At 53.4% G+C, this 22,149-nt stretch overlaps 8 protein-coding genes across 9 annotated transcripts; 4 read left to right on the top strand and 4 right to left on the bottom strand.

Moving 5' to 3' along the window:
* Window positions 1-439: 439 nt before the first annotated feature.
* PV09_00608 (uncharacterized protein) lies at window positions 440-1,859 on the bottom strand. Its single transcript, XM_016353369.1, has 2 exons — window positions 1,241-1,859; window positions 440-1,150 (listed from the first exon to the last, which is right to left on the bottom strand). Exons 1-2 carry the CDS (start codon window positions 1,710-1,712, stop codon window positions 573-575), a joined length of 1,050 nt encoding a protein of 349 aa, XP_016218522.1. The 5' UTR covers window positions 1,713-1,859; the 3' UTR covers window positions 440-572.
* A 171-nt stretch (window positions 1,860-2,030) lies between these two features.
* PV09_00607 (uncharacterized protein) lies at window positions 2,031-4,873 on the top strand. The gene is made up of 3 exons (XM_016353368.1): window positions 2,031-2,383; window positions 2,498-3,021; window positions 3,081-4,873. Exons 1-3 carry the CDS (start codon window positions 2,281-2,283, stop codon window positions 4,563-4,565), a joined length of 2,112 nt encoding a protein of 703 aa, XP_016218521.1. The 5' UTR covers window positions 2,031-2,280; the 3' UTR covers window positions 4,566-4,873.
* A 421-nt stretch (window positions 4,874-5,294) lies between these two features.
* Window positions 5,295-8,336, top strand: PV09_00606 (uncharacterized protein). The gene has a single exon (XM_016353367.1). It carries the CDS (start codon window positions 5,675-5,677, stop codon window positions 8,204-8,206), a length of 2,532 nt encoding a protein of 843 aa, XP_016218520.1. The 5' UTR covers window positions 5,295-5,674; the 3' UTR covers window positions 8,207-8,336.
* On the bottom strand, window positions 8,210-10,284 carry PV09_00605 (uncharacterized protein). The gene is made up of 3 exons (XM_016353366.1): window positions 9,838-10,284; window positions 9,305-9,786; window positions 8,210-9,252 (listed from the first exon to the last, which is right to left on the bottom strand). The coding sequence occupies exons 1-3, from the start codon at window positions 10,070-10,072 to the stop codon at window positions 8,356-8,358; spliced, it is 1,614 nt and encodes a 537-aa protein (XP_016218519.1). The 5' UTR covers window positions 10,073-10,284; the 3' UTR covers window positions 8,210-8,355.
* A 347-nt stretch (window positions 10,285-10,631) lies between these two features.
* PV09_00604 (uncharacterized protein) lies at window positions 10,632-11,867 on the bottom strand. The gene has a single exon (XM_016353365.1). It carries the CDS (start codon window positions 11,808-11,810, stop codon window positions 10,731-10,733), a length of 1,080 nt encoding a protein of 359 aa, XP_016218518.1. The 5' UTR covers window positions 11,811-11,867; the 3' UTR covers window positions 10,632-10,730.
* Window positions 11,868-12,510: 643 nt separating this feature from the next.
* PV09_00603 (uncharacterized protein) lies at window positions 12,511-13,474 on the top strand. The gene is made up of 2 exons (XM_016353364.1): window positions 12,511-12,773; window positions 12,840-13,474. Exon 2 carries the CDS (start codon window positions 13,095-13,097, stop codon window positions 13,404-13,406), a length of 312 nt encoding a protein of 103 aa, XP_016218517.1. The 5' UTR covers window positions 12,511-12,773; window positions 12,840-13,094; the 3' UTR covers window positions 13,407-13,474.
* A 322-nt stretch (window positions 13,475-13,796) lies between these two features.
* Window positions 13,797-19,390, top strand: PV09_00602 (uncharacterized protein). The gene is made up of 4 exons (XM_016353363.1): window positions 13,797-14,113; window positions 14,325-14,781; window positions 14,876-18,752; window positions 18,827-19,390. The coding sequence occupies exons 1-4, from the start codon at window positions 14,037-14,039 to the stop codon at window positions 19,132-19,134; spliced, it is 4,719 nt and encodes a 1,572-aa protein (XP_016218516.1). The 5' UTR covers window positions 13,797-14,036; the 3' UTR covers window positions 19,135-19,390.
* Window positions 19,138-21,234, bottom strand: PV09_00601. Of its 2 annotated transcripts, XM_016353361.1 has the most exons (8): window positions 20,925-21,234; window positions 20,814-20,860; window positions 20,676-20,758; window positions 20,594-20,616; window positions 20,519-20,537; window positions 20,366-20,464; window positions 19,670-20,309; window positions 19,138-19,602 (listed from the first exon to the last, which is right to left on the bottom strand). In XM_016353361.1, the coding sequence occupies exons 1-8, from the start codon at window positions 21,078-21,080 to the stop codon at window positions 19,560-19,562; spliced, it is 1,110 nt and encodes a 369-aa protein (XP_016218514.1). In that variant the 5' UTR covers window positions 21,081-21,234; the 3' UTR covers window positions 19,138-19,559. The 2 variants fall into 2 exon arrangements, with proteins under 2 accessions (XP_016218514.1, XP_016218515.1); XM_016353362.1 differs by lacking the exon at window positions 20,925-21,234 and having other exon boundaries at window positions 20,814-20,920.
* Window positions 21,235-22,149: the final 915 nt, after the last annotated feature.

Raw genomic sequence — 22,149 nt, 5'->3', positions numbered from 1 at the left:
CAGGGCTCCAAGGCCAGAGGAAGGTGTCGCCCACACAGTTTGATCGGCAACACGAGCGGAGTTCTTGATCAGTCCATCGCTGAAAGAGAACGTGGGGCGCGAAGTGCACGGAAGCATAGTTCAAAGGATGGTCGCAGACTAACTCTGGATCCTGCAGGACTTGGTCAAACAACGGATCCACCCAGCCGGCTGGGGACGGTCAAGGTAAAGCGTTCGAACGTCTGGGATCCGGGCTTCTTGCAGTCGCTTCTGTGAGGAAGTTGGCTGATCGACGTGCCGCAAGCAGGCAATACGCGGTCTGCGAGGAGGGAAACGCGTGCGGTCTTGACCCATTCGTCAGGCTGCGCGAGGGAGCGGCGAGCGGCTGTGGCGAACCTTGTCGAACGACTTTCTGGGTTCAGAACGGCGGGCCAAGATGTGAGAAATGCGAAGAGGAGCACTGCAAACGCTCGCGTACGTTGACGGCGCGACGAAAAGGTGCTGGATTTCCGTTTTTTCTCTGATTCGTATATGTACATACACACATTTGTCTAGCTGCTCCCCGTTTTGCCCCACGCCGTTCCCGCGTCTCTTTACCGCGCCTTGAGCTTCTCCGTAAGTTCTGGCACCTTCTCAAACAAGTCGCCCACCAGGCCGACATCAGCGACCTGGAAGATGGGCGCGTCTGGGTCCTTGTTGATCGCAGCAATCACTTTGCTGTCCTTCATGCCGGCTAGATGCTGGATGGCACCGCTGATTCCAGCGCACAGGTACAGCTGTGGAGCCACGTTCTTACCGGTCTGGCCGACCTGCAGGCTGTTGTCCGCGAAGCCGGAGTCGACGGCCGCCCTGGATGCGCCAATGGCGGCACCTAGTGCGTCTGCCAGCGGCGTCATCAGCCGGTCGAATTCCTCCTTGGACTTGAGACCGCGCCCGCCAGAAACTACCCTGCTGGCGGTGCCCAGGTCAGGTCGATCGGATTTCGTGAGATTCTCAGATATCCATTCGGTCGGAGACGAGACCTTGGGGTCGACGCCTTCGGCAACGGATGCGGAGCCACCTTCTTGCGCCGGGGCAGGGAAGGCCGTGCCGCGGACGGTCAGGACTTTTGTTGGGTCGGTGGACTGGACTGTGAGGATGGCATTTCCGGCGTAGATGGGGCGGACGAATGCTGTGTTTCGTATCAGTTAGCACAGACACTCACACACAAAGTAGAAACGGGCATTTCTTGTTTCTTTGTGCCGAGGAGCCGGATACGTACTATCTTCACTTTCAATGCCTGTGATGTCTGACACCTGGGCGACGTCCAACAGCGCTGCTACGCGTGGTAGCACGTTCTTGCCGAACGCTGAATGACTGGCCAACACGTGTGATACTCCCTCTTTCTTGATGTTTTCCACCAGCAGCGGTGCAAACGTCTCGGGCAAGCCCTTGTCGTACGCTGCGTTCTCCACGAAGACAACCTTCTCGAGACCCTGCACCTTGGCCGCCTCCTCGGCAACAGCCTTTGCGCTTCCGCCCGCGACAAACCCAATGACTGAGCCTCCGAGCTTCTGTGCAGCTGCCACTGCAGAGAGTGACGACAGGTTCAGCTTGCCATCCTTCTGCTCCAGCACTGCGAGGGAGGAAAGTAACCGGGCGAGAGCCGATAGCCGCGGTGCCGACACTGGCTGTGAGGTTCGTAAAGCGGTCCTGGCCTGCCGCAAGACCGAATGCCTCGTCGTCGCAAACATGGTGGTCGTGCAATTGGACTTTGAGGATTGAGGGACGGTGGGGGATGGGGTTGGTCCGGCAACTTTTTTGACGTCTCAATACACATGCACGTACAAAAGCTGGGGCAGGGCCTCTTGAACGTGATCGGCTCGGTTACATACGGGAACGCACTTCCGGCGCCTTCTCGGTCGTCTACAATCCGCACATCGGAGCAAGGTATTCAGCTTTGTGCCTGAGAGGCTATAAGGCCATAAGGCTACAAGGCTTTAATAAGGCATCAACAGCCAATCCCTCGCAACTTTCTCACTGTTGGCCGCCGACGCGTTGTCCAGGAGAGGACGACCCGTCTACACTAAACGAGAACAACGCACTTCGCCTTCCCCCATCTCCATCCAGCACCGCCCGCTTCCCCTCTCTACTTCAAGTGCATTGTGGGCGCCAGATCGGTAGTCGCCAACCCCACGCGACGCTCCATCTGTCTCCATATCTTTAATTCCGCGTCCCTACCAGGTCCTTTGCCTCGTACCTTGTCGACATTGCGCTTCAGGAAAACAGCCCCACGGATCCAGAAACCTCGAACCGCCCGTCATGTCTGAGGGAGCAACGGGTGACGATGCCGTGTCGCAAACGGCCGGCACGCCCTTGACGGGCGCTGATGATGGCGCGACGAATGCGCCTGATGATGCTGGAGGTATGATTGTTTTCAGGCCCCTAGCGAACCCCATTGCGCGCCTTGTCGACGTGCAATTTGAGCATTGCAGGACGGTGCTTGCATTCCACAGGAACAGCGGCTAATCACGAACAGACGTCGCCATGGGTGACGACGCAGAAGACACACCAGGAGTCTCGATCAAGCAGTCTTCGAGAGGAGGTTCTGCCGCACCGGCATCAGACAATCCGCTGGACGCTCCCGCTGCGCCGGTTCACGAGACGGAAGATGCAGACGGCGCTGAGGACACCGAGATGGCGGGTACAGACCACAAAGACGGCAACGCGCCAAATGCAAAATCGTCCATAGAGTCGGCGGCGCGCGCAAATCTCATCGCACAAACTCACGTTATCATCCTACCTAGCTACAGCACTTGGTTTGACATGAACGAAATACACTCAATCGAACGCAAGTCGTTGCCTGAATGGTTCAATGGCCGCAATCGTAGCAAGACACCACAAACGTACAAGGAGTGCAGAGACTTCATGATCAACACGTACAGACTGAACCCAACCGAGTACTTGACCTTCACAGCTTGTAGAAGAAATCTCTGCGGCGACGTGTGCGCCATAATGCGTGTGCATCAATTCCTCGAGACATGGGGTCTTATCAACTATCAGGTAAACTACCATTAAGCACGATGAGCGCGAGAGGGTCATAAACTAACAAATCATGACAGGTCGACCCAGAAACAAGGCCATCAACAATTGGCCCTCCAAGCACAGGTCATTTCAGAATCACAGCAGACACGCCTCGCGGCCTGCAGCCGTTTCAGCCCGCCCCTTACTCTGTCAAATCAGGAGAAGGTAAACCCCTCGCGGCTACAGACCGCGCTGCGAGCGCAGCGCCTCTAAGCAAGAAGGACCTCATCCACGAAGGTGCGCGCAACGTGTACGAGCAAAACGGCAAGGAAGCAACGCCAGCGGAATCGAAAGAAGCAAATGGTGACGCAAACGGCTCCGCGTCGACCGCCAAACTCGAGGACAGACTCAAAGAGCCTCCAGTACGACATTTCTGCCACGTTTGCAGCTCCGACTGCACCGCTATCCGCTATCACCACAGCAGAGTCGGAGCCGCACCTACAGGCGCACCCAAGGCAGGCAAACCCGAGAATACCGATCTGGACATATGCCCGAACTGCTTCTTGGAGAACAAGTTTCCAGAGAACCTGAAACGCTCGGACTTCCAGCCTGTAGAGGGGAATCCCTTCCCCGTAATCGCTGATAAGGAGGCACCATGGACCGAGACAGAGGAGCTCTTGCTCCTTGAAGGCCTGGAAATGTTCGACGATGACTGGAACAAGATTTCAGACCACGTTGGGAGCCGCACGCGCGAGGAGTGCGTGCTCAAGTTTCTACAACTTGAGATCGAGGACAAGTACCTCGAACCGGATCCAGTACCAAACCCGGTCGTGGAGGGCGTAAAGCAAAACGGCATGTTGGGTTATCTTGCCGGCGGACGCGTGCCCTTCAGCCAGGCAGACAATCCTGTCCTGTCGACAATGAGTTATCTCGTCGGCCTAGCGGACCCAGCTACGACCGCTGCTGCCGCTGGCAAGGCTGTTGAAGAAGTACGCAGAATTATGCGTGCCAGGCTCGAGAAGGCAGGCGCCAGCAGCGCTGACAAGGGCAAAGAGAAGGAAGGGGGTGAGACGGTCAAGGCTGAAGGCACTACGGACATGGACGTTGATGCTGCATCCCCACAGGCCACTGACGACAACGCTGTCTCAGTCCGGGACAAGGACGCGAAGGGCAACCCGATGACCACACTGCCTTTTGCCCTATCAGCGGCTCGCGCGGCGGGCCTGGCTTCACATGAGGAGCGCACGCTCACCCGACTTGTGCACACGGCGACAAACCTGCAGATGGAAAAACTTGAGCTCAAATTGCGGCAGTTCAACGAACTAGAGGCGATGCTTGCCGCGGAGCGACGCGATCTCGAGAGACGGCGTCAGCAGCTGTTCCTAGACCGATTGCAGTTTCAGCGCCGGGTCATGGAGATCGAGGAGGTGTTTTCGCGCGCGTGTTCCTTGAGCAGTCCGCAGGAGGGCATGAAGATGGTCAAAGAAGCACTTGGTGCCGGCAGCGATCCCTTAGTGGTCAAAAAAGTTGGCGGGGATGGAGGCGAGGTCATGCCGGTGGAGGGTAAGAGCTTTGAGATCTGAGAGGTGCGAAGTGACGTGAATTGAAATGGCTTTTTTTCTTACATGGTTGGTCTGGATTTGGAATGGGCAGGGCGCGTAGCTTTCAACGTTATTAAGTTTATGCGCGAGTGGATGTATGCTTGTGATTATGTATCATATATACCTGCGATTGCGCGCCAGAGAGCACGCATCAAGGTGACAGCGTCCATCTGTAGGTCTACACTGTGGGATTGAGCAACTTGCTGGCTCTCGTGCGAATTAGACGTACCAAGACGGGCCTGAGAAAGAAAATGTTAACTAGTATTTTAGTTGAGAGTCCCTTTTGATCCTCCTATTCCACAAAGCAGATGCCGCTGTGGCTACACACCTCCAGCGGTTCACCGTAATGTCTCATTGTGCACGCTCGACTCCGCCACCATGAAGCCGCTGTGATTGCACGCCTCCAGCGGTTTGCCGTGTGTCTCTTTGTGCAGACTCTGACTCCGCCACCATGAAGCCGACTGATCGCACGATGGCGAGGATGTCGAATCCCTTGCTTCAGGTCATGTGTGCAAGGTCCGAACAAGCATTCGTCTCGTCTGAAACTAGTAAGATCTTATTCCGATCTAACGTGCCCTTGTTGATTGGCGCGAGTGGCGCCAACTGGAAGCGAGATGACATCGACGGCGCAGCCCTGCCGTTCTCGCAATCACGTGGGGTTGTGCAAAGGCTGATGGGTCCCAGACACCGCGTGCCATAACTCACGCGCCGGACTGACCGGCTGAGTTTTTGTGTTCATCGTCTTTCTAAGGCCTGGCCACGGCGGATGCGTTCGCCCCTACTTTTCCTATATCTTACATTCTTGGCTCTGTTCTTCAGCTGACAGTTCCATCGTTCCACTTCTGGTTTCAATATCCCAGGCTGATTTCGAAATCAACGCTGAGAACGTGTCTTAAACCTTTTCGATTGTGCTCTGTGACCTTGCGCATCTGTCGCTGCTTCCACCAGCGATGCTACAATAAAACAGCGCGCTGCCTGTTTATGCGCGGTTGTGTGTTTGGTAGCACTCTCACGGACTGAGACGACTGCGGACCTCCCAGGCTGAGCCGATCGACTGATGGAGACGGAAAGCGCACGCGAGATCCTGAGACATGGACGGCGAGATCGAGCCTGCTGCACGTACGACTATTCACAAGGACAACAAGAATGATAGAAATGAGGACGACGAGGACGGAGAAAAAGACGGGACCAAGGACGGAATCAATGGCAACCAACAGCCTTCGGAGATGATAGACCCGGATTACGTGCGCAGGGTTGACTTTGAGGCCCATGGGAAACAAGCCATACAGCCCAGGTCGACTGAGGACAACGCGCTTCGAAAGTCTGACTCTGACGTGTCCCTGAATGGTGGTTTCTCATGGGTGAAAACGTGGTGGAAGTTCAGGATGCGCGGCTTCGACGACGACCTCGAGCGCGACTGGTGGTTCGCATCAACTGCCATTCCACTCTTGTCCGCAACCGTGGCACCGCTTGCGAACGTACTCAGCATCGCGGCCCTGGTCACATACTGGCGTGAGGACCTCAGCGACGGCAACGGCGGCGTGCTGCCGGAGCTGCAGGGCACCCCATTTCGCGACCCCAGGTGGTGCTACTGGCTTAACGTCGTGTCGCTCATCTGCGGCTTCATCGGCAACATCTTCCTTCTCTTTAACTTCACCGGCCGTGTGCGCTATATCGTCGCCCTGCCAGCGTCTATTGTCTTCTTCTACTTGGCCACCGGCATCCTCACCGCTATCACCTTGTGCATGCACATCTACTTCGCCCCTGTTGCCCCGTACGAAACGTATACGCAGGGATTCTGGTACGCTGTCATAGCAACCATATTTTACTTCCTCATCTCCATGCTACTCATGATCAACATGCTTGGCTACTTTCTAGGTCACTACCCGCAGCAGTTCGATCTCACGGACTCGCAGCGGACTCTTATCCTGCAGACAATGCTGTTCTTTATCTGGTTAGCAGGAGGCAGCGCTGTCTTCTCCCACGTGATGACAACGGACGTCGATGGTGATGGACCATGGAACTTTGTGAATAGTCTCTACTTCTGTGACGTGACCATCCTGACAGTTGGATTCGGCGACATGTACCCGAACAACAACGTCAGTCGAGGCTTAGTGTTTCCATACTCCGTGGGAGGCATTATCTTCCTTGGCTTGGTAATCAGTTCGATTTCGAAGTTCGCGAGCGAGCTCAGCGAGGACAAGGTCATTAAGAAACACGTCGAACGGACCAGAAATCGGACAGTTTCTCAAGCTATCAGCGAGCCGGAGGAGATCGAACGCATCACCTCCCGCGCAGACGCCGTCGTTTCACACGGAGGCCAACACGTCAAGATCTCGGGCCCACTGAACCCAAGGAGACTACTCAACATTAGTGAGAACATTGGTCTTTCTGTCTACAACCGACAAGATCACAAGAATATAGCGCTTCACCAACGCAGGAGATCGTCGGCCTCGCATATACCCCATCCCGTGAGGAGACGAACGAAATTATTCGACGCCGCAACATATCAGGCAAAAAAGTTAGTCATCCTTCGAGACGAAAAAGACCGGTTCAACGCTATGCGCATGATCGAGGAGCAGACGCAGCGATTCAAACGCTGGTACGCGCTCTTTCTATCTGTCAGCTCATTTAGCCTCCTCTGGGTCGTGGGTGCTATTGTCTTTTGGCAATGCGAGAAGGGGGCCCAGGATATGACCTACTTCCAAGCCCTCTACTTCTGTTATGTATCACTGCTCACCATCGGCTACGGCGACCTTGCGCCTAAATCCAATCCGGGACGGTGCTTCTTCGTTGTGTGGTCCCTCATTGCCGTTCCTACGATGACCATCCTCATCAATGACTTGGGAGCCACTGTCATCTCCTCGTTCAAAAAAGGCACCTTCCGCTTCGCAGACTTTACACTGCTTCCAAAAAAGGGCGTGTGGCGCGAGTGGTTGGAGTCCCACCCAAAGATATTCAGATACCTCCAGCGTAGAAAGGAGGAGCGTGAGATGAAGAAGCGCATCAAAGAGGGAATGAAGTTTCCGGGAGAATACAATGGAGGGCTTATCGATGTGGACGCAGAAGCAGCGGGGTTGCGCCCTGATCTCGAGACGCTCTCCCGAGAAGTGGAGGACGATGTCGAGAGGAAGCACACCGAGTCTGAGGAGGTACTCGCCCGCCGCTTGGCCGTCGCCATTCGCAGCGTAGCTGCGGACCTTAAGAGTGAGCCTCCCAAGCGGTACAGCTTCGAAGAGTGGGCAGAGATCACGCGTCTTATTAGATTCACGTCTCACGGAGACGACCTTGCGATCGAGGAAGAAGAAGAGGGTATCTTGGAGTGGGACTGGCTGGGTGAGAACAGCCCAATGATGGTCGGACAGTCCGAACCGGAGTTTGTCCTTGACCGGCTGTGCGAGAGCCTTGGTCGGTACATGCGTAGAGTTGAACGGGCCAAGAAGAAATTGCACATCGGCGAGGGCATAAATCTCAATCGGAGTGACGACATTGACGAAATTCTGGAGCAGCAGGACAAGCAAGCCATGGACGGCCCAGCGGCGGATGAGGTAGTTGTCGAAGATGAAAACAGCAGCAGCAGGGATCTAAGGGCTAGTGGAGGGAACGGCGTTGATTTAGCATGAAGATGGGATGATGAAGAAGGTGACGTGCGATATTACAAAGGGATCAGCATTTTGTTGCGCTGTACATATAGATGCTCACACATATTTCTCTTCGGATATGTAACTTTTAAATTCAATGATTCTGTGGAAACTTTTTTTTTTGGCGCGTATCATCTCCTTACAGGCTTAAACTGCACTAGCGGCCCGTCTTTCATGCTGGTAAATGTATCCTTGAGTTGGTATTCGCTCGTTCGCCTTCTACCTTCCTCAAGATCCGCTCCCCCCTCACCAAGTGTCGTTCCTGGCGCTAACCTCATGTCGAAGCTGAACAGGGTTCTTGCCAGCGTCGTCGTCATCTCCACGTACGCCAGGCCCTTGCCTATGCACCCGCGTGGTCCGATCGAAAAGGGACAGAAGGCACTCTGGGCAAGCTCGTGGTACTTGGCCAGTTCAGGTGATGCGAGCTCCGGCAGCCAGCGGCTGGGATCGTATTTGAATGGGTCCGGATAGTAGTTGGGGTTGTGATGGATGGTGTAATGCGGGACGCAAATATCGATGCCGGCTGGGTAGTGGATACCGTCGACGTCCAGTCCGCCGGGTAGGATGTGACGCGGTAGACCACCTCCCACTGGGGGCGACATGCGCATAGCCTCATCAATGCAAGCGCGTAAATAATGGCAGGACGTCAGCTTCGGACCGTGTGTGATCTCTTCAACGCTGTCGAACGTGCTTCTGACTTCTTCGACGGCCTTGGCGAGGACATCAGGATTGTGGGTGAGGTAAAAGAACGTGGCTGCCAAGGCCGTGGAGGTAGTGTCTGAGCCGGCTATTATGAGCAAGTTGCTCTCACCCCACAATTCTGCGGGTGTGAAGCCATGCCCGGTCTCTGGGTCCTTTGCATTGAGGAGGTAGTAGAAGAAATCTTTCCTGTCCACATCCAGGCCAAGCTTGGTACGTTCCTGAGCCTGCTGCTTGCTATACGCCATGTACTGAGCACGAGACGCGGCGATCTTGTGAAAGAGGACTTTATCAAGATGCCAGTTGTGAATGGTCAGATGGGTTCCACACTGTCTTCGTTAGAAGCAATGCTTTCCGTGCCATCCAGAGCTGGCTACTTACAATCAAATGTCTGTGTGCAGCATTGCCAACAAGAGCAGTCGCAAATCTGTTGTCCGGACTCTCAAGCATGTCAAAACTCTTTCCAAATGCAAGCTCGCCCATGATGTCGAAGGCGAGCCAGTCACACATATCGGCCATGTTCTTCGGCGCGCTCCAGCCGTCAACTTCATTGGTGCTGTGTCCTGCCTTGAGCAGGTCGAATGGAGCTTGAGGCAGAACCCGACAGAACGTTTCCACCTTATCAATCACGTACCTCTCCATGGCCTTGATTGCGGAGTCTGAGAAGGCGTGAGATAGGACCCTGCGTTTGCGAGCATGAGCCATCTTGTCGATAGACGAATGCACGTTGAAGGTATGTTTGTTTGCTGGGAAGGCCGTGTAAAAGTCGGCTTTGCGTACGTTTGCTCGGTGTCCGTAGATTGTTTTCAAAGCCGTATTGGTATTGACAGAAAGGAGATTGGGACCCATTCGCACATGAGTGCCTATTCTCTAGTCAACGGGACGGTCTGTGGAAGCGAAATAGTAGGTTATACCGTATTTCTCATGGCAACGGTAAAATTCGAGATGTCTATCGCCTTTCCAGGCATGATAGGCTAAGTACACGTCCGTGATCTTTGCTAGGAAGGGGCCGGGATATTTAGCGAGAGGATGAAGCGTCAGTCTATAAACTATCACGCCAAGAACATAGATGAACGAAATTCCCGAGACAAGAAGACTATAAAAACCAAGATGATGAGCCAAATCAAGCAGAAGCTTTTTCGAAATCATAGCTGCGACAGTTAAAGCTCGGTACGTGGATAAGAGCTCTGTAGATTTCCACGAGCAAAAGGGAAGGGAGTAGTACGAGACGAGAGAGCTCAGGAACTAGGAAACGGCCTCATCTTTATCTTCGATCAAGGTCAAATGCAACCGAATACAAACGGTCAGCGCTACCAGACTCCGGGGTCCAATGACCGATTCCCAAACGACGTCAGCTTAGGAAAATGTCCAAAAATGAGGAGTTGGTAGTTATCAAACCAGAGTAGAAGGGTCTTGAAGGGGCTCCGCATGCGCTTACTCTCGGCTCGACGCGGCTGGACTGGAAGCTTTCCGTGCAATCCACTGCGGAATTGCTGATCAAAGACAAGATTACTTTGCTGACAGCGCAACGCTGCATTGAAGACTTCGCGCTTCGGACTGAGATCACACATTCAAGATTCAGCGAAGCTAGAACCTGGTGAGCTACTTCGCGAAACATGCATCACGTGACCAAGAGAAGCTGACTGCTCAAGGTGAACTTGTCCCAGACCCGCGTCTGCACGTTTGGCTGACAAGGCACAAAGTCGTGTTTTGTCTGAATGCAATGAATTGATCTAGGAAACAACCGATGTGCACCATGTTCTGATTCCATCTTTAACTGACCTAGTATTGCTGAGACGCCGTTGGATTATCGTGGGGGTCTGTACAGCCATTCCCGCTCTCGAAACCGGACTTCCCAGCCGACCGCTCCAAATACACCAACGGCAGGGAATATGTCGTGCTGTCCTTCAAGTCCCTCGACCCCATGTGGATCGTCTTTCTCATCCCGCTCTTCGTGCAAGTTCCAACTCCCTTCCTTCCTCCCGTCCCGAGTGAAAAATACTTCAACCTCTAGCTTTACGCTCTGACAGCCGTATGCGGGCGGCTTGTCTGGGATGCTGAACGTCATTCCAAGTCCCACAGTCTGACCTGCTTTGAACGGCGAGGTAAAGTCTATGCCGCCGTGAGTATCATTCACGTATCTGCGGCCATCGTCGCTATGTACCCCAAGTGAGCCACGCTGCCAGCCTGGAAGTCGAAATGAAGGATACGGCGGAGCGAAGTAGCCAATCGCCAGTCCGGCATCTACTTCATCTTCTTCACGTCGATTCCGTGCAAACATGCTCATCTTTGACTTCGGCGCTTGGTCTCCAAAATGCATGATCTTTACTTCAAAGTAGATGGTCTTTCTTTGTTCTGTGACGAGGGGTGAGTCTGCCAGCGCAGAGTAAACAGGCAAAGCAGTTTGAAGAAGCGAATCTCTAGTGTGAGATCTTGTCTGACATAACCATGCACCCGTACGATCTTGACGTATCTCGCCTGTGAAGTTTGGTGGCTTGACCAACGTTTGGGCTTGAGCATGTACAGCATTCAGCTGTTCATTGGATAGCGGACGGGCTTGCCATAACGGATTGAAATAACACCATTTCTTTGCTTGATCGGCCTCATCTCTTGTGGCGTTCGCTCCGGTCGAAAAGTCATGAGACACGCTGGGAGGGGGTGGAAGTAGTGCTGTGTCCGGGATGACAGTCCAGTCGTGATAAGGTGGTGGGGCATCATTTGAGGAGCTGGCATGACTTGGAGGAGGACCTAAAGGTGGCCGATGCTCCGTAGTAGGGAAATGTCCCGGAGGAGGGCCAGGTGGTGGCTCATACTGCGACTCCGATGGGAATAGGCGATGTCCTGACTTTTCCGGTGGAGGGCCAAGAGGCGGTTGATACCCAGACATTAGTAGCGCTATAGCGTTCACACAGAGCCGATTTCTAGAGGATCTCAAGACTTGATGGGTAGTACGAATGGTTTGCCAATGCTTTCGTTAAGTTAAGCTGGATCAGCATCGAATCACGTGAATGTTGGCAATTGAGGCTTGGACTCTGGGCATCGTATCGATGGAACAACACAGCCCCGCTTCGTAAGCTACATAATACCAAATATCTCGTTTTCCATCCAAGTACCTCAGCAGTCGGAGGTACTTTCGAAAAGTTCAAAGATTCTCCGCTATTTCCCGCCCCTGGTGTCGTTTTGGAGCGGACTTTCTGTTTGTTCCCGACAACGTTGACATCGAAGAAGTTGTCAGTATGCCTAAGACACCAGCTTCTCCATTTCGAATATCTTCTTGAAAGATCCATGGTGCCTCCTAGTTTCAGCAGCAAATGAACTGCGCTTTACATCGGGTCTTCGTACGTCTTTCGCCTGTTCAGCCGACTGGAATTGATATTCGGGCAAACATCGTAACGGCGACTTCGATCCTGGCCTCCGGCGTATTGTTACAATACGTATTGAACGATGTACTGAAAATCGTGACTGAGGACTCATCAATGGTCATTGGATAAAATGGCAAGACAGCCAGTTGGAAATATGTGCTAGGACGAAAAACAGCCGTACTCGCGACTCGAATTGACGAGTTCATCGATCAGCCCATAATATTTTTTAACTGGTTGTTTGCTCAATGCTGCAATCTTCCATTCACAATTGTTCTTGATGAAATCCATTCAGACGTCCGTAGTTCAGATCCCTTCAAGAGAACTAGAGTAAGTACTTTCAATATTGGCCAGCGTTGCTTCTCGACCTTGCGGCCACCCTGGTCCCACACCACGAGAAGTGAGAAAGTCTGGCAGTTAAAAAACCAAGCTTGTTTTGCAAACACATGGTCATCTAGAATACAGAAACATTGAAAATGGCTCTCATACAGGTATGGATAGAGATATTTGAAGTATCCATTGCAATTTTGAGTTTTGAGCTCCTGATTTCCTCATAGGTCTCGAACATTAAGATCACGAACAGCCAGCGTTCCTTTGAGTAAAACTGGACAATTTCGTGCTACGTCACAAGTAACTCTATGAAAGATGGATAATATTCATGCTGTTCTTAGCGACGAAAATGTCACTTGTGTAAACAGAAAAAATTATTAAGGACGGGCCTTGAGAAGAAGGCCAGGTTGGCTCTACATGAATGTGAGCATGCAAGCTTCAGGGGGTTTCGGTATGAGCATGGAACGGTTCAAAATAGGACGATGAGCCGGCAGAATACAGTGAGTAAGCTTCGTCGTCCAGCCAGATGCTCCACAGCGGGAAGCTTGACATTGGCGAGAACCGTATGGAGTAATCACGCAGTATATTCTACGCTTGAGCCGTCAAAAATGAATGACGATGAGAAGAGCGTCGGTCATGATCGGCATGCAATGCTCGATGCTCGATGCAACCGTACGTCTAGAGGGACAACGCTGATGATTGGCCATGGCGTGGATCAACCATGTGAAGCAGAGCCTCACAACTCTGTTTTCGGCATGCTGCTGGGGTCAGCAGTCAAGAGCAAGTGGGTCTGAAGAGAGACTGGAAGCTCTAGCTCTCGAGACAAAATCTGCAAGGTACCCGCCCAAACCCAAGAGACACAAAGGGCGATGCTCGTCAGCATATCCGGGAGCCGAAGGAGCGAGGAGGAGAGGAGGAGCGAGGATGAAGCCCGGGCGGAATGAGGCTGCACACGCGCGCAGACGCGTCTGCATAGGGGCACACAGGACACAGAAAACCGCGTCTCAGGAAAAAAGAAAGAAAAAACAGACGGTGAAGAAATTGGAGAAGGTGGCTGGTCGGCCGGCCCACAGCGCACTTTTGCAGCTGAGCCTGACGGCGGTCACGTGCGAAACGGGCGCTGGGTGTCCAGTCTAAACGGTTGGGGGCTTGTGCGTGTCCAATAACGATGGCCGCTGGCCAAAGGAAACTTACCCTCACGGCTTTCTGTACCACTGCTTTTGCCTTACACACTTTGCTCATCTGACGTCTTCACCTCCCGTAGACTTGTATCAAGTGCAATCAATCCCATCGATCCCTTTGATCCGCCCATAATATCCAGCAGCTCATACGCTCGAGGTTCCTCACGTCTGTTGTCCGCACTCTCCCCCGACCGGACAAACTTCTTTTCCTCGTATATTATTCTCCTCGCAATCGACACACAAATGGCGCCGACCTTCGCATCCGCAGCCGCATCAGGCGGCAATTCCAATTCATCACGCGCAGATGGAGCCTCGGAATGGTGAGTTTTGTTGTGCGCTTCACACTTGGCACGACGCTCGTGTGCTCGCGACTCGCACAGCGTTGCCCGCCACGCCGCCGGGCCTTCCCCGTCTCATTGTGGGATAGCATTTCGGCCCACAAAGTGAGCTCTGTCAGCCATGGGGGAGCTCACTTGGTTTCAAATGATTCTCTGCAAAGAGCCATGCACGTCGCTGATGCCGACTGTCCAGGTCTCGACGCGCAAACGGTGCGACCCAAACGTTTCGCCGCTCATCGCAAGCAACTACGACGTCCAGCTCAACAACAGCGTCCCGCGAAGCCCCCCCCGCTAGTAGTAGCACACAGCAGCCGCGCAACTCCAGTGAAAGCTCTGGTGTGTACGTCCCGCCACACGTAAATGCAAGTCGCAACGGCGCCGCCCCTAACAACGAGACACTGCGCTACTCAAAGGACCGCGTCCTCGACATCTTTCGCGCGGAGCAAGCAGCGGGGAACCTTATTGAGGGTCTGGCGAGCTTGTATGTTGGCAACTTCCAGCCCAGCGCGTCGAATGGGGTTTCAAGCGCGTCACCGTGGGGTAGGAGGGATGAGCATAAGGATAATAGTCATAGCGTGGAATTATGCTGGGACAGGAATGCGCATATGTTTCCCATGGGCCTGCAGGAGTGGACAGACGAAGAGAGAGAGGTGTGTTGTTATTCTCCCGGTCATAAGTTTGCTATAACATGCACACTTCTTTACTCTATTGCATGACATGATCTATAACTGATAGTACGGACAGCTCTTCAACGGCTCCGTTAATTCCCCTATAAAACCGCCGGCCATGAACAATAAGGAAGGAGGAGCATCGAAGGATGGCGCCAACAACCGCAAGACTTCGATATCGCAAAACCTCAACAGTCCAGGCGCGTTTGGTCTTTCCTCGCCTACGCAGTCACGCCCAGGAAACCGCCGGCGGGAGACGGGCGATGCGTACCCATTTCCAAACACGTCACTAGCTTCGCCCTCAAACTCCCGTTTCTCCAAGGAAGAAACTAGCTCGGCGACTCCTCCAGCTGCCCTACTGAGAAGACGTACTGAGCAACAGAAGGACGCAAGTTCCGGAAGCGGCGAGGAGCGTGATAGGGACAAGAGTGAGTCATTATCAGGTGGGGGCTTGAAGCGATCAGGTACCGGTGGCCTCGGGGCTTCTGGGACGTCCACGTGGGGCACTTCCGGTACTTCGGCCTTTTCGCCCATGGGCTCCTTTGGCAACTTTGCTCTCGGAGGAAGCACCCCCCAGCCGGTCACCGAGAAAAGGCCTGGCTACGGCAGCATGCGTGGGCAGAGCCGGTTTGCGGGCTTGATGAAAGATTCATCTGGGGATCTGAAAGAGAAGTCGTCAAGTGGGGACCTAGGACAACAGGGAAACACGGAACAAGAGCGACAATGGACAGAGCAACGCCAGAACAAACCTGTCGGCGAGGAAACCGACTTGTACGCTGACGACGAGGGTGTGCCGTCTGGTAGCGCCGCGTTGGGTGGTGGACTTGATGAAAGCCCACCCAAGCAACAACGTGGATTTAGCGGATTCGGCGTGTCTACATCGCGTGTCCCTGATGATGGAGGCCTCGCTTCTTTGGGAATGACTGCTGATACAGTTAGTTATCATGATTTTGGTCATCAGACTCCACAGCAACAGCGTCAGCATGGCGGGGAAGGAGTTCATGAGCCTATGAGTCCAACTAACACTAACCCTTATCAAAGCCCTGAGAATGAACGAACTGATCTGGACGAACTACATGATGGCCATGAAATGTCACACGGCGGTCCTCTTCCTGGCTTGGGTGGCTTCAGAGGAGCTAATCAGGGTCAAGGAGGTCTCCCTGGATTGGGTTCGAACTTTCCGGCTTTGGGAACTCGTGTTCCTGCCTCGTATGAAGCTGCAGCTAGTGACCGCAGCCAGACGTCAAGTACAGGTCCCTCAAGAGGTTTCTCCAGCTTGAGTGGTTTGGGTGGTTTGCCTGGACTGGGAGGAAGTGCGTCGCCATGGTCTGCAGGACCACAAGGTCTTGGCACACCCACTCGTGATAGGAGTGGCCTAACTGGTGCTTTTGGAGAGGGTCTAATGACGTCCACCGCGGATATGCACTCTCCTATTCTAGCTGGTCTCGGTAGTGGAAACGTGTTTGCGGGTCCTGGTGGATTCGGCAGCGTTCGCTCCAAGATGGGCTCTCTCTTCCCAAGTGCGATGCAGGAGCAGATGAGGATGGGCGAGGGCGGAATTCATGGTCAGGAGGAGCAAGGCTTTGATACTTTTGCGCGGCAACACTCTGGTCTGGGTCCGCTAGCTCGCGGACCTCTCAACCCGACTGTGATGGGCAGTGCGGGGCCCGCTCGCGACACTGGCAGCCCTTTCAGAAATAATCGCGGCATGTTTGACGATCTGATGGACCATACTCCTCGCAACGAGATGCCATCTGCCATTGGCGAGCCGTCCGGCATGTTCGGCTCTATGCAATCAAGCCAAACTCCTCTCTCTTCCGTACCTCATCAAGATCCTCATGGTCTTTCACGCAAATCACAGTCAAACCTCCAACGTCCATCTTCAAATCTTACGAGCCCAAGCTCCAGCCAGCCGCCTCTTCAACAAATGCGCACGATGGTTATGCCAGATCGCATGCGTTGGATCTACAAGGACCCTCAGGGCGCAACGCAAGGTCCTTGGTCAGGATTAGAGATGCACGATTGGTACCGTGCTGGCTTCTTCACACCCGAGCTGCTTATCAAGCGTGTCGAGGACCCCGAATTCGAGCCGCTTGCCCAGCTCATTCGTCGTATTGGCAACTCGCGTGAACCTTTCCTCGTACCTCAGATTGGGGTTCCCCACGAATCTGCAAGCGCTAGTGGTAAAACTCCTGGGGTTGGCGGAGGGGTGCAACCGCCTTTCCCTAATAGCTTCCCAAGCTTTGGCACCACACTGACCGCAGAGCAGCAAAATGCCTTGGAACGTCGGAAGCAGGAAGAACAATTCTTGATGGCACGTCAAAAGGAGCATCTTGCTCAACAGCAATTGTACATGAAGCAACAGCTCGGAATGCAAGCTGCTGGTGGTCCACAGGTAGGAGCACACGGCTTGATCCACCATTCGAGCGCGCATAGTTTGCATAGCCAACCTAGCTTTGGGAGTGTGACAAGTCCGGCAGCGTATCAGCCGTCGCCTTCTCAGGGACCCATGGTCGGCGGTCCCGCTGTCCCAGGCTTCTTCGACGGAGCCTTTCGGGTGCAGCAACAAGGACAAGCCCTCGCAGTTCCAGATGTTCTAGGTAGTATTCGTGAGAGCGAGGTGCCTGGGTTAATGGAACGTATGAACCTAAACAACAATAATAACCGTGGAGCTTCGACGCAACAATCAGCAGGTCAGCAGCTCCCTTTAGGGCAAGGCCTGCCCGATGAAATACAATCTTCTCAGATTGCAACAATGCTGCAGGACAGGGCCAGACTGCAGCGCGAGCAGGCCGAACATGACCGCAAACAGTCAGGCCCAAAGGAAGAGGAGCGCGAGGCCCTTGCGGCTCAGGAACGTTTCCAGCAATTCAAAGATTTGAGGGCACAAGAGGGCGCAGCTGAGGACCAGGAGCTGAGGCAGATCACCACGGAACCAGACAGTCAGGTGCACGAGATTGCAAGAGACGAAATGACAAAAGTGGACGAGAAGCCCGAAGAAACGCTTACACAACAGGTCCAGGCCGCTTCGGCGGCGAAGCAGGCGTCCGCTCAACAGTCGCCTTGGGGCAAAGCTGACGCCTCGCAAAATGCAAATCATGCGGATCGTCCGCCACAGTCTTCTTCGCCTATGCCAGCCCCAGTTGCTCAGCGCAAGCACAACGTTGCCGACAACCTTGTCGCGGAGACGAGATCGAGAACACAGAGCCCGGCGGTAGAAACGCCAACCACATCGGTGGCGCCGTGGGCAAACCAGGCCGTCGAAATCCCCAAGACCCAATCTCTCAAGGAAATTCAGGAAGCGGAGGCGAAGCGTGCAGCTAAACAAGAAGCCTTAGCAGCTGCTGAACGTCGTGCAGCTTACGAACGCGAGCTAGCTGCGGCACAAGCCGCAGCCAGCATGGCACCAGCTCCAGGTCTCCCAACAGGTGCTACATGGGCAACACAGTCCCCAACGACATCGACAGGCTCTGCACAATCCGTGTGGGGCGCAAAAACAGCTACGAAGCCAAATGCCGGCAAGACATTGCAGCAAATTCAGAAGGAAGAAGAAGCTAAGAAACAGCGCGCCGCTCTCGCTGCCGCTGCAAGCGCGGCGAGCATTACTGGCCCTGCTCCTTCCTCCGCTGGAGGCAAACGATACGCCGATCTTGCTGGCAAGAGTGCCTCTCCAGCTTCGCCCATCCAAGCGGCGGGTTGGAGCACGGTCGGTGCAGGTGGAAAGATCAAGGCTTCTACAACTCCGGCTTCTGCCGTCAGCGGAACTATGGCAGGACGCAGCGTCAGCGGAAACACAACTTCCGCTACAAGTATGAAATCAAGCCCTGTGTCGAGGAGTTCAACCATGGGTGCTGCGCAGTTGGGTAAGCTGAATAAGGTTGATGCAATGGGCGAGTTCAAAAAATGGGCCATCGGGGAGCTGCAGAGGGGTGGGTTGCATAACGGTATTAATGGTAAGAAGACCTGGCGTCATTTCCTCTCTTCCCGGCTATCAAGTCTGGAACTGAAGCTAACGTGCTATCTATAGCCTCCGACTTCATGGAGACGCTTCTTGTTCTTCCCTCTGAGATTGATATCATCACTGAAGCCGTGCATAGCTCCGCGCAGACCATTGACAGTCGCCATTTCGCAGAAGAGTTTGTACGCCGCAAGAAGCAGGCTGATAAGGGTGTGATTGAGCCATCAACAACGGCTAGTCCGAGCACAGCTAAGGCTAACGACAATGCTTGGTCTGCGGTTGCAAAGAAGGGCCAGACAACGGCTGCTTCCTCGACGCCAGTCCCAGCGGCCAGTGGCGAATTCAAGGTTGCGAAGGCGAAGGGCAGGAGAAAGTAGATGTTTGGTACGTGATGGAAGTGAAGGTAATTGTTTCTAGTTGAAGACAGGCAGTATTTTTTGAAAGTACTTTTGTGATGATGAAATGTGATCTGAGGACTATGTTTCTGAGGAAGCTTGTGCAGACCAAACGAACCTGCATCTGCAGTTGTTAAGTTTGGTTACGAGCTGGGTGTGTAGCACTATACAAAAGTCTATGCGTGTGCGAGTATGAGGGGTAGGGGGAAAAATAAAAATCTCAAAACCAATTCGTTCGATTCACTGCCGCCCCGTAGCTTTCAACTAGTCTATTTGCGCAGTTTGTGCACTGGATGCTCTGGACTTGACCGGTCTTTTGAGGAGCCGGGTGCGCGCTTAGCGGAGGTGCAACATATTGCCAGCGATTCATTATCCGGAAGCGAGCAAGTGAACAAGTATCCTGGCATTTAATTCGTCGCGGTCTGTGGTTTCCTCCCGTACACGACAACACTGAGAGTTAAGTAAACATATTAGTAGTTGTCTTGGTGGGTGTAGACAGTGGGGAAATGCGACGTACATCGATAAGTATGCGTGTATATTTCTGTCCTTGATGTCGTCCTTCACTTTTTCCAGGAACTCACGGATGTCATCCACCTTCCAGCCCATCAGCATCATCACTTTCAAGCTAATGCCCTCGAGGCCTTGAAGAAGGTCCTCCTGCCAGTACATGGACACCTCTTTAAAGTAACGGCCCTTGGCCCATGCGGAGGTAGGCCAGTAAAAGCGTTTCTCGACCACGTCCTCGAATCCGAGCTCCTCCATCCACTGCTTGTAGTACTGCGCGTTCGTCCATGGACGGCCGGACTTGGCGGCACCCTCCGTGACGATCTCAGACCATTTGTACAAATTCGATTCTACAGGCTCTGGGCCTACGTATTTGAATGGGAAAAACCCGTCCTGGAGCTCGAGGATGCCTCCTGGGTTGAGGTAGTCGTACGCGCTTTTCAGAACCTCACGTGGGTCCTTGAAGCAGGACAGCAAGGCGCGGCCATGGATGTAATCGAACTTGTGAGGAAATACCCAGGGGTCCTCGGCGTCGTCAATGATGAAACTGCAATTGGGCGGAAGGTAGGTTGGTTGAATGGCCGAGAGATCGGTGCCAAGGATATTGCTGTTACGATAAAGATTTGCAAATTCGATGGCCCAGATTCCAGTCCCTTGTCAAGGCGTCAGGGAACATCATGTCACGTTACACTCTGGTTTTGATTGGTACCTGTTGCTATGTCAAGGACTTCACCCTTGAAGTCCTCAGGTAGCGGTGCTAGATGCAGCCTTCCTCCCAATGTAACGCCCATCAGGGCATGCTGGAGATCTGATCTCCTGTGTTAGTTGAAGCGCGATAGATTAGTGTATTTGGACTACATGCCCAGTCTTTCCTGTTCTTGCTGTTCGGGATTAGCATGTTGGATGGAAACATCACATGTTGGGACAAAAGTAGTACCGGATCATTTGGCAGAGGATATTCTCGAGGCTGAATTAGTTTTTCGTTCGCCCATCATCATGTTGTGCACAATATAGCTTACTTCCTTCCTTATACCGGTGGTAGGTCCTTCCATTCTCTTCAATATGCTCGTAGATGCTTGACCGCAATGAGGCTGTGGATGAGCTTTGGCAGGCTTTAGTACGCGCACTGAACTCACAAGTAGTACTGGCGGTCTCACAAAGTGCTCATGCCATCAACGGCCGAATCGTTCTCCCAGGAGCTACTCTACATCGTGTCAACAATAAGAAAGGTTCGCTGATTTGATTTTAGCGACATGGTTTTCACGTACGTCGTCCACCGAGGGCTCAGAAATTTGCGAAGGCACACTCAACGAGCTGTTGTTTCCATGCAGGCTAACCGAACGCGGCTCCTCGCTAACCGCAGTGGGTTCAGTCTCGACGCCGCACGCGCCGGCACGGTCGTTGCCATCCGTTGGATCTGGCATGGTTACACAGCGTAAGTAGACGAAGAAAGGGTCTGGCCAAGCAAACGCAAAGATTCGAGAAAGACGTTCGAGGGATTGAGAGACGCCAGGGTGATTGCTGCGGGCAAAATTGCCTCGCGGATTTTGTTTTTAATGGAGGGGTGGATTGCGACTCTCGTCCTGACACGCGCGGAGGCATTGGTCCGCTGTGTGAATCGCACCTAAGCGGACCTACCAATGGGAAAGGCGCAGCTTCCGATTGGATGGGCGCATGGAAAATACTTGTTTGCTTCAGTGATCGCTCCCACTCCGCTGGGAATTATCTGCAGATTTGATGGATGAGGCAACAGGAATAATCCGGAGCAAGCGCCATAGACGGAGGAAAAATCAATCAGGTGATCAGGGACCAACGGCTGCTTGCGAGTACGCCATCTCTAACTCCTACCTCACAAGCCCTCCGTTAGCAGGCTAGAGATTGGCCGTTCTTGCCCAATAAATGCTCCGGAGGACGAGTACGACATGCGGTGTGAAGGCCCTTTGTGAGATACGCATTCTGGCTTATTATACCCCCATTAAACAACATCAAGATGCGCTTAATAGCAGCGCTGTGTCAGCATTGCCTCCGAAGATGGGAGAACGCAGGAAAAATCGACAGAATACAATGGATTCGTGTTGGATGGCAGAAATCTTCCGACGAGTTAAATTCTGCAGCGCTGTGTCAGCATTGCCTCCGAAGATGGGAGAACGCAGGAAAAATCGACAGAATACAATGGATTCGTGTTGGATGGCAGAAATCTTCCGACGAGTTAAATTCTGCAGCGCTGTGTCAGCATTGCCTCCGAAGATGGGAGAACGCAGGAAAAATCGACAGAATACAATGGATTCGTGTTGGATGGCAGAAATCTTCCGACGAGTTAAATTCTGCAGCGCTGTGTCAGCATTGCCTCCGAAGATGGGAGAACGCAGGAAAAATCGACAGAATACAATGGATTCGTGTTGGATGGCAGAAATCTTCCGACGAGTTAAATTCTGCAGCGCTGTGTCAGCATTGCCTCCGAAGATGGGAGAACGCAGGAAAAATCGACAGAAT

Source organism: Verruconis gallopava, assembly GCF_000836295.1.
Source record: "Verruconis gallopava strain CBS 43764 unplaced genomic scaffold supercont1.2, whole genome shotgun sequence".
NCBI classification, from domain to species: domain Eukaryota; kingdom Fungi; phylum Ascomycota; class Dothideomycetes; order Venturiales; family Sympoventuriaceae; genus Verruconis; species Verruconis gallopava.
The sequence above is the reverse complement of the archived record's forward strand: the minus strand, read 5'-3'. Positions and strand labels throughout refer to the sequence as shown.

What these genes read in the sequence shown, in the direction of transcription:
- PV09_00601 (XM_016353361.1), bottom strand. Translation starts at nt 21,080, where the DNA reads ATGCCAGATCCAACGGATGGCAACGACCGTGCCGGCGCGTGCGGCGTC. An exon ending in CTGAGCCCTCGGTGGACGAC is followed by an intron (nt 20,861 to 20,924) that starts GTACGTGAAAAC and finishes GACACGATGTAG; the next exon opens with AGTAGCTCCTGGGAGAACGA. An exon ending in ATACACGCATACTTATCGAT is followed by an intron (nt 19,603 to 19,669) that starts GTACGTCGCATT and finishes CTTAACTCTCAG; the next exon opens with TGTTGTCGTGTACGGGAGGA.
- PV09_00607 (XM_016353368.1), top strand. Translation starts at nt 2,281, where the DNA reads ATGTCTGAGGGAGCAACGGGTGACGATGCCGTGTCGCAAACGGCCGGC. An exon ending in TGCGCCTGATGATGCTGGAG is followed by an intron (nt 2,384 to 2,497) that starts GTATGATTGTTT and finishes AATCACGAACAG; the next exon opens with ACGTCGCCATGGGTGACGAC. An exon ending in GGGGTCTTATCAACTATCAG is followed by an intron (nt 3,022 to 3,080) that starts GTAAACTACCAT and finishes AAATCATGACAG; the next exon opens with GTCGACCCAGAAACAAGGCC.
- PV09_00604 (XM_016353365.1), bottom strand. Translation starts at nt 11,810, where the DNA reads ATGTCTGGGTATCAACCGCCTCTTGGCCCTCCACCGGAAAAGTCAGGA.
- PV09_00606 (XM_016353367.1), top strand. Translation starts at nt 5,675, where the DNA reads ATGGACGGCGAGATCGAGCCTGCTGCACGTACGACTATTCACAAGGAC.
- PV09_00605 (XM_016353366.1), bottom strand. Translation starts at nt 10,072, where the DNA reads ATGATTTCGAAAAAGCTTCTGCTTGATTTGGCTCATCATCTTGGTTTT. An exon ending in CCGTTGCCATGAGAAATACG is followed by an intron (nt 9,787 to 9,837) that starts GTATAACCTACT and finishes ACTAGAGAATAG; the next exon opens with GCACTCATGTGCGAATGGGT. An exon ending in CTGCACACAGACATTTGATT is followed by an intron (nt 9,253 to 9,304) that starts GTAAGTAGCCAG and finishes TAACGAAGACAG; the next exon opens with TGTGGAACCCATCTGACCAT.
- PV09_00603 (XM_016353364.1), top strand. Translation starts at nt 13,095, where the DNA reads ATGAGCCGGCAGAATACAGTGAGTAAGCTTCGTCGTCCAGCCAGATGC.
- PV09_00602 (XM_016353363.1), top strand. Translation starts at nt 14,037, where the DNA reads ATGGCGCCGACCTTCGCATCCGCAGCCGCATCAGGCGGCAATTCCAAT. An exon ending in GGACAGACGAAGAGAGAGAG is followed by an intron (nt 14,782 to 14,875) that starts GTGTGTTGTTAT and finishes TAGTACGGACAG; the next exon opens with CTCTTCAACGGCTCCGTTAA. An exon ending in GTTGCATAACGGTATTAATG is followed by an intron (nt 18,753 to 18,826) that starts GTAAGAAGACCT and finishes TGCTATCTATAG; the next exon opens with CCTCCGACTTCATGGAGACG.
- PV09_00608 (XM_016353369.1), bottom strand. Translation starts at nt 1,712, where the DNA reads ATGTTTGCGACGACGAGGCATTCGGTCTTGCGGCAGGCCAGGACCGCT. An exon ending in AGGCATTGAAAGTGAAGATA is followed by an intron (nt 1,151 to 1,240) that starts GTACGTATCCGG and finishes TACGAAACACAG; the next exon opens with CATTCGTCCGCCCCATCTAC.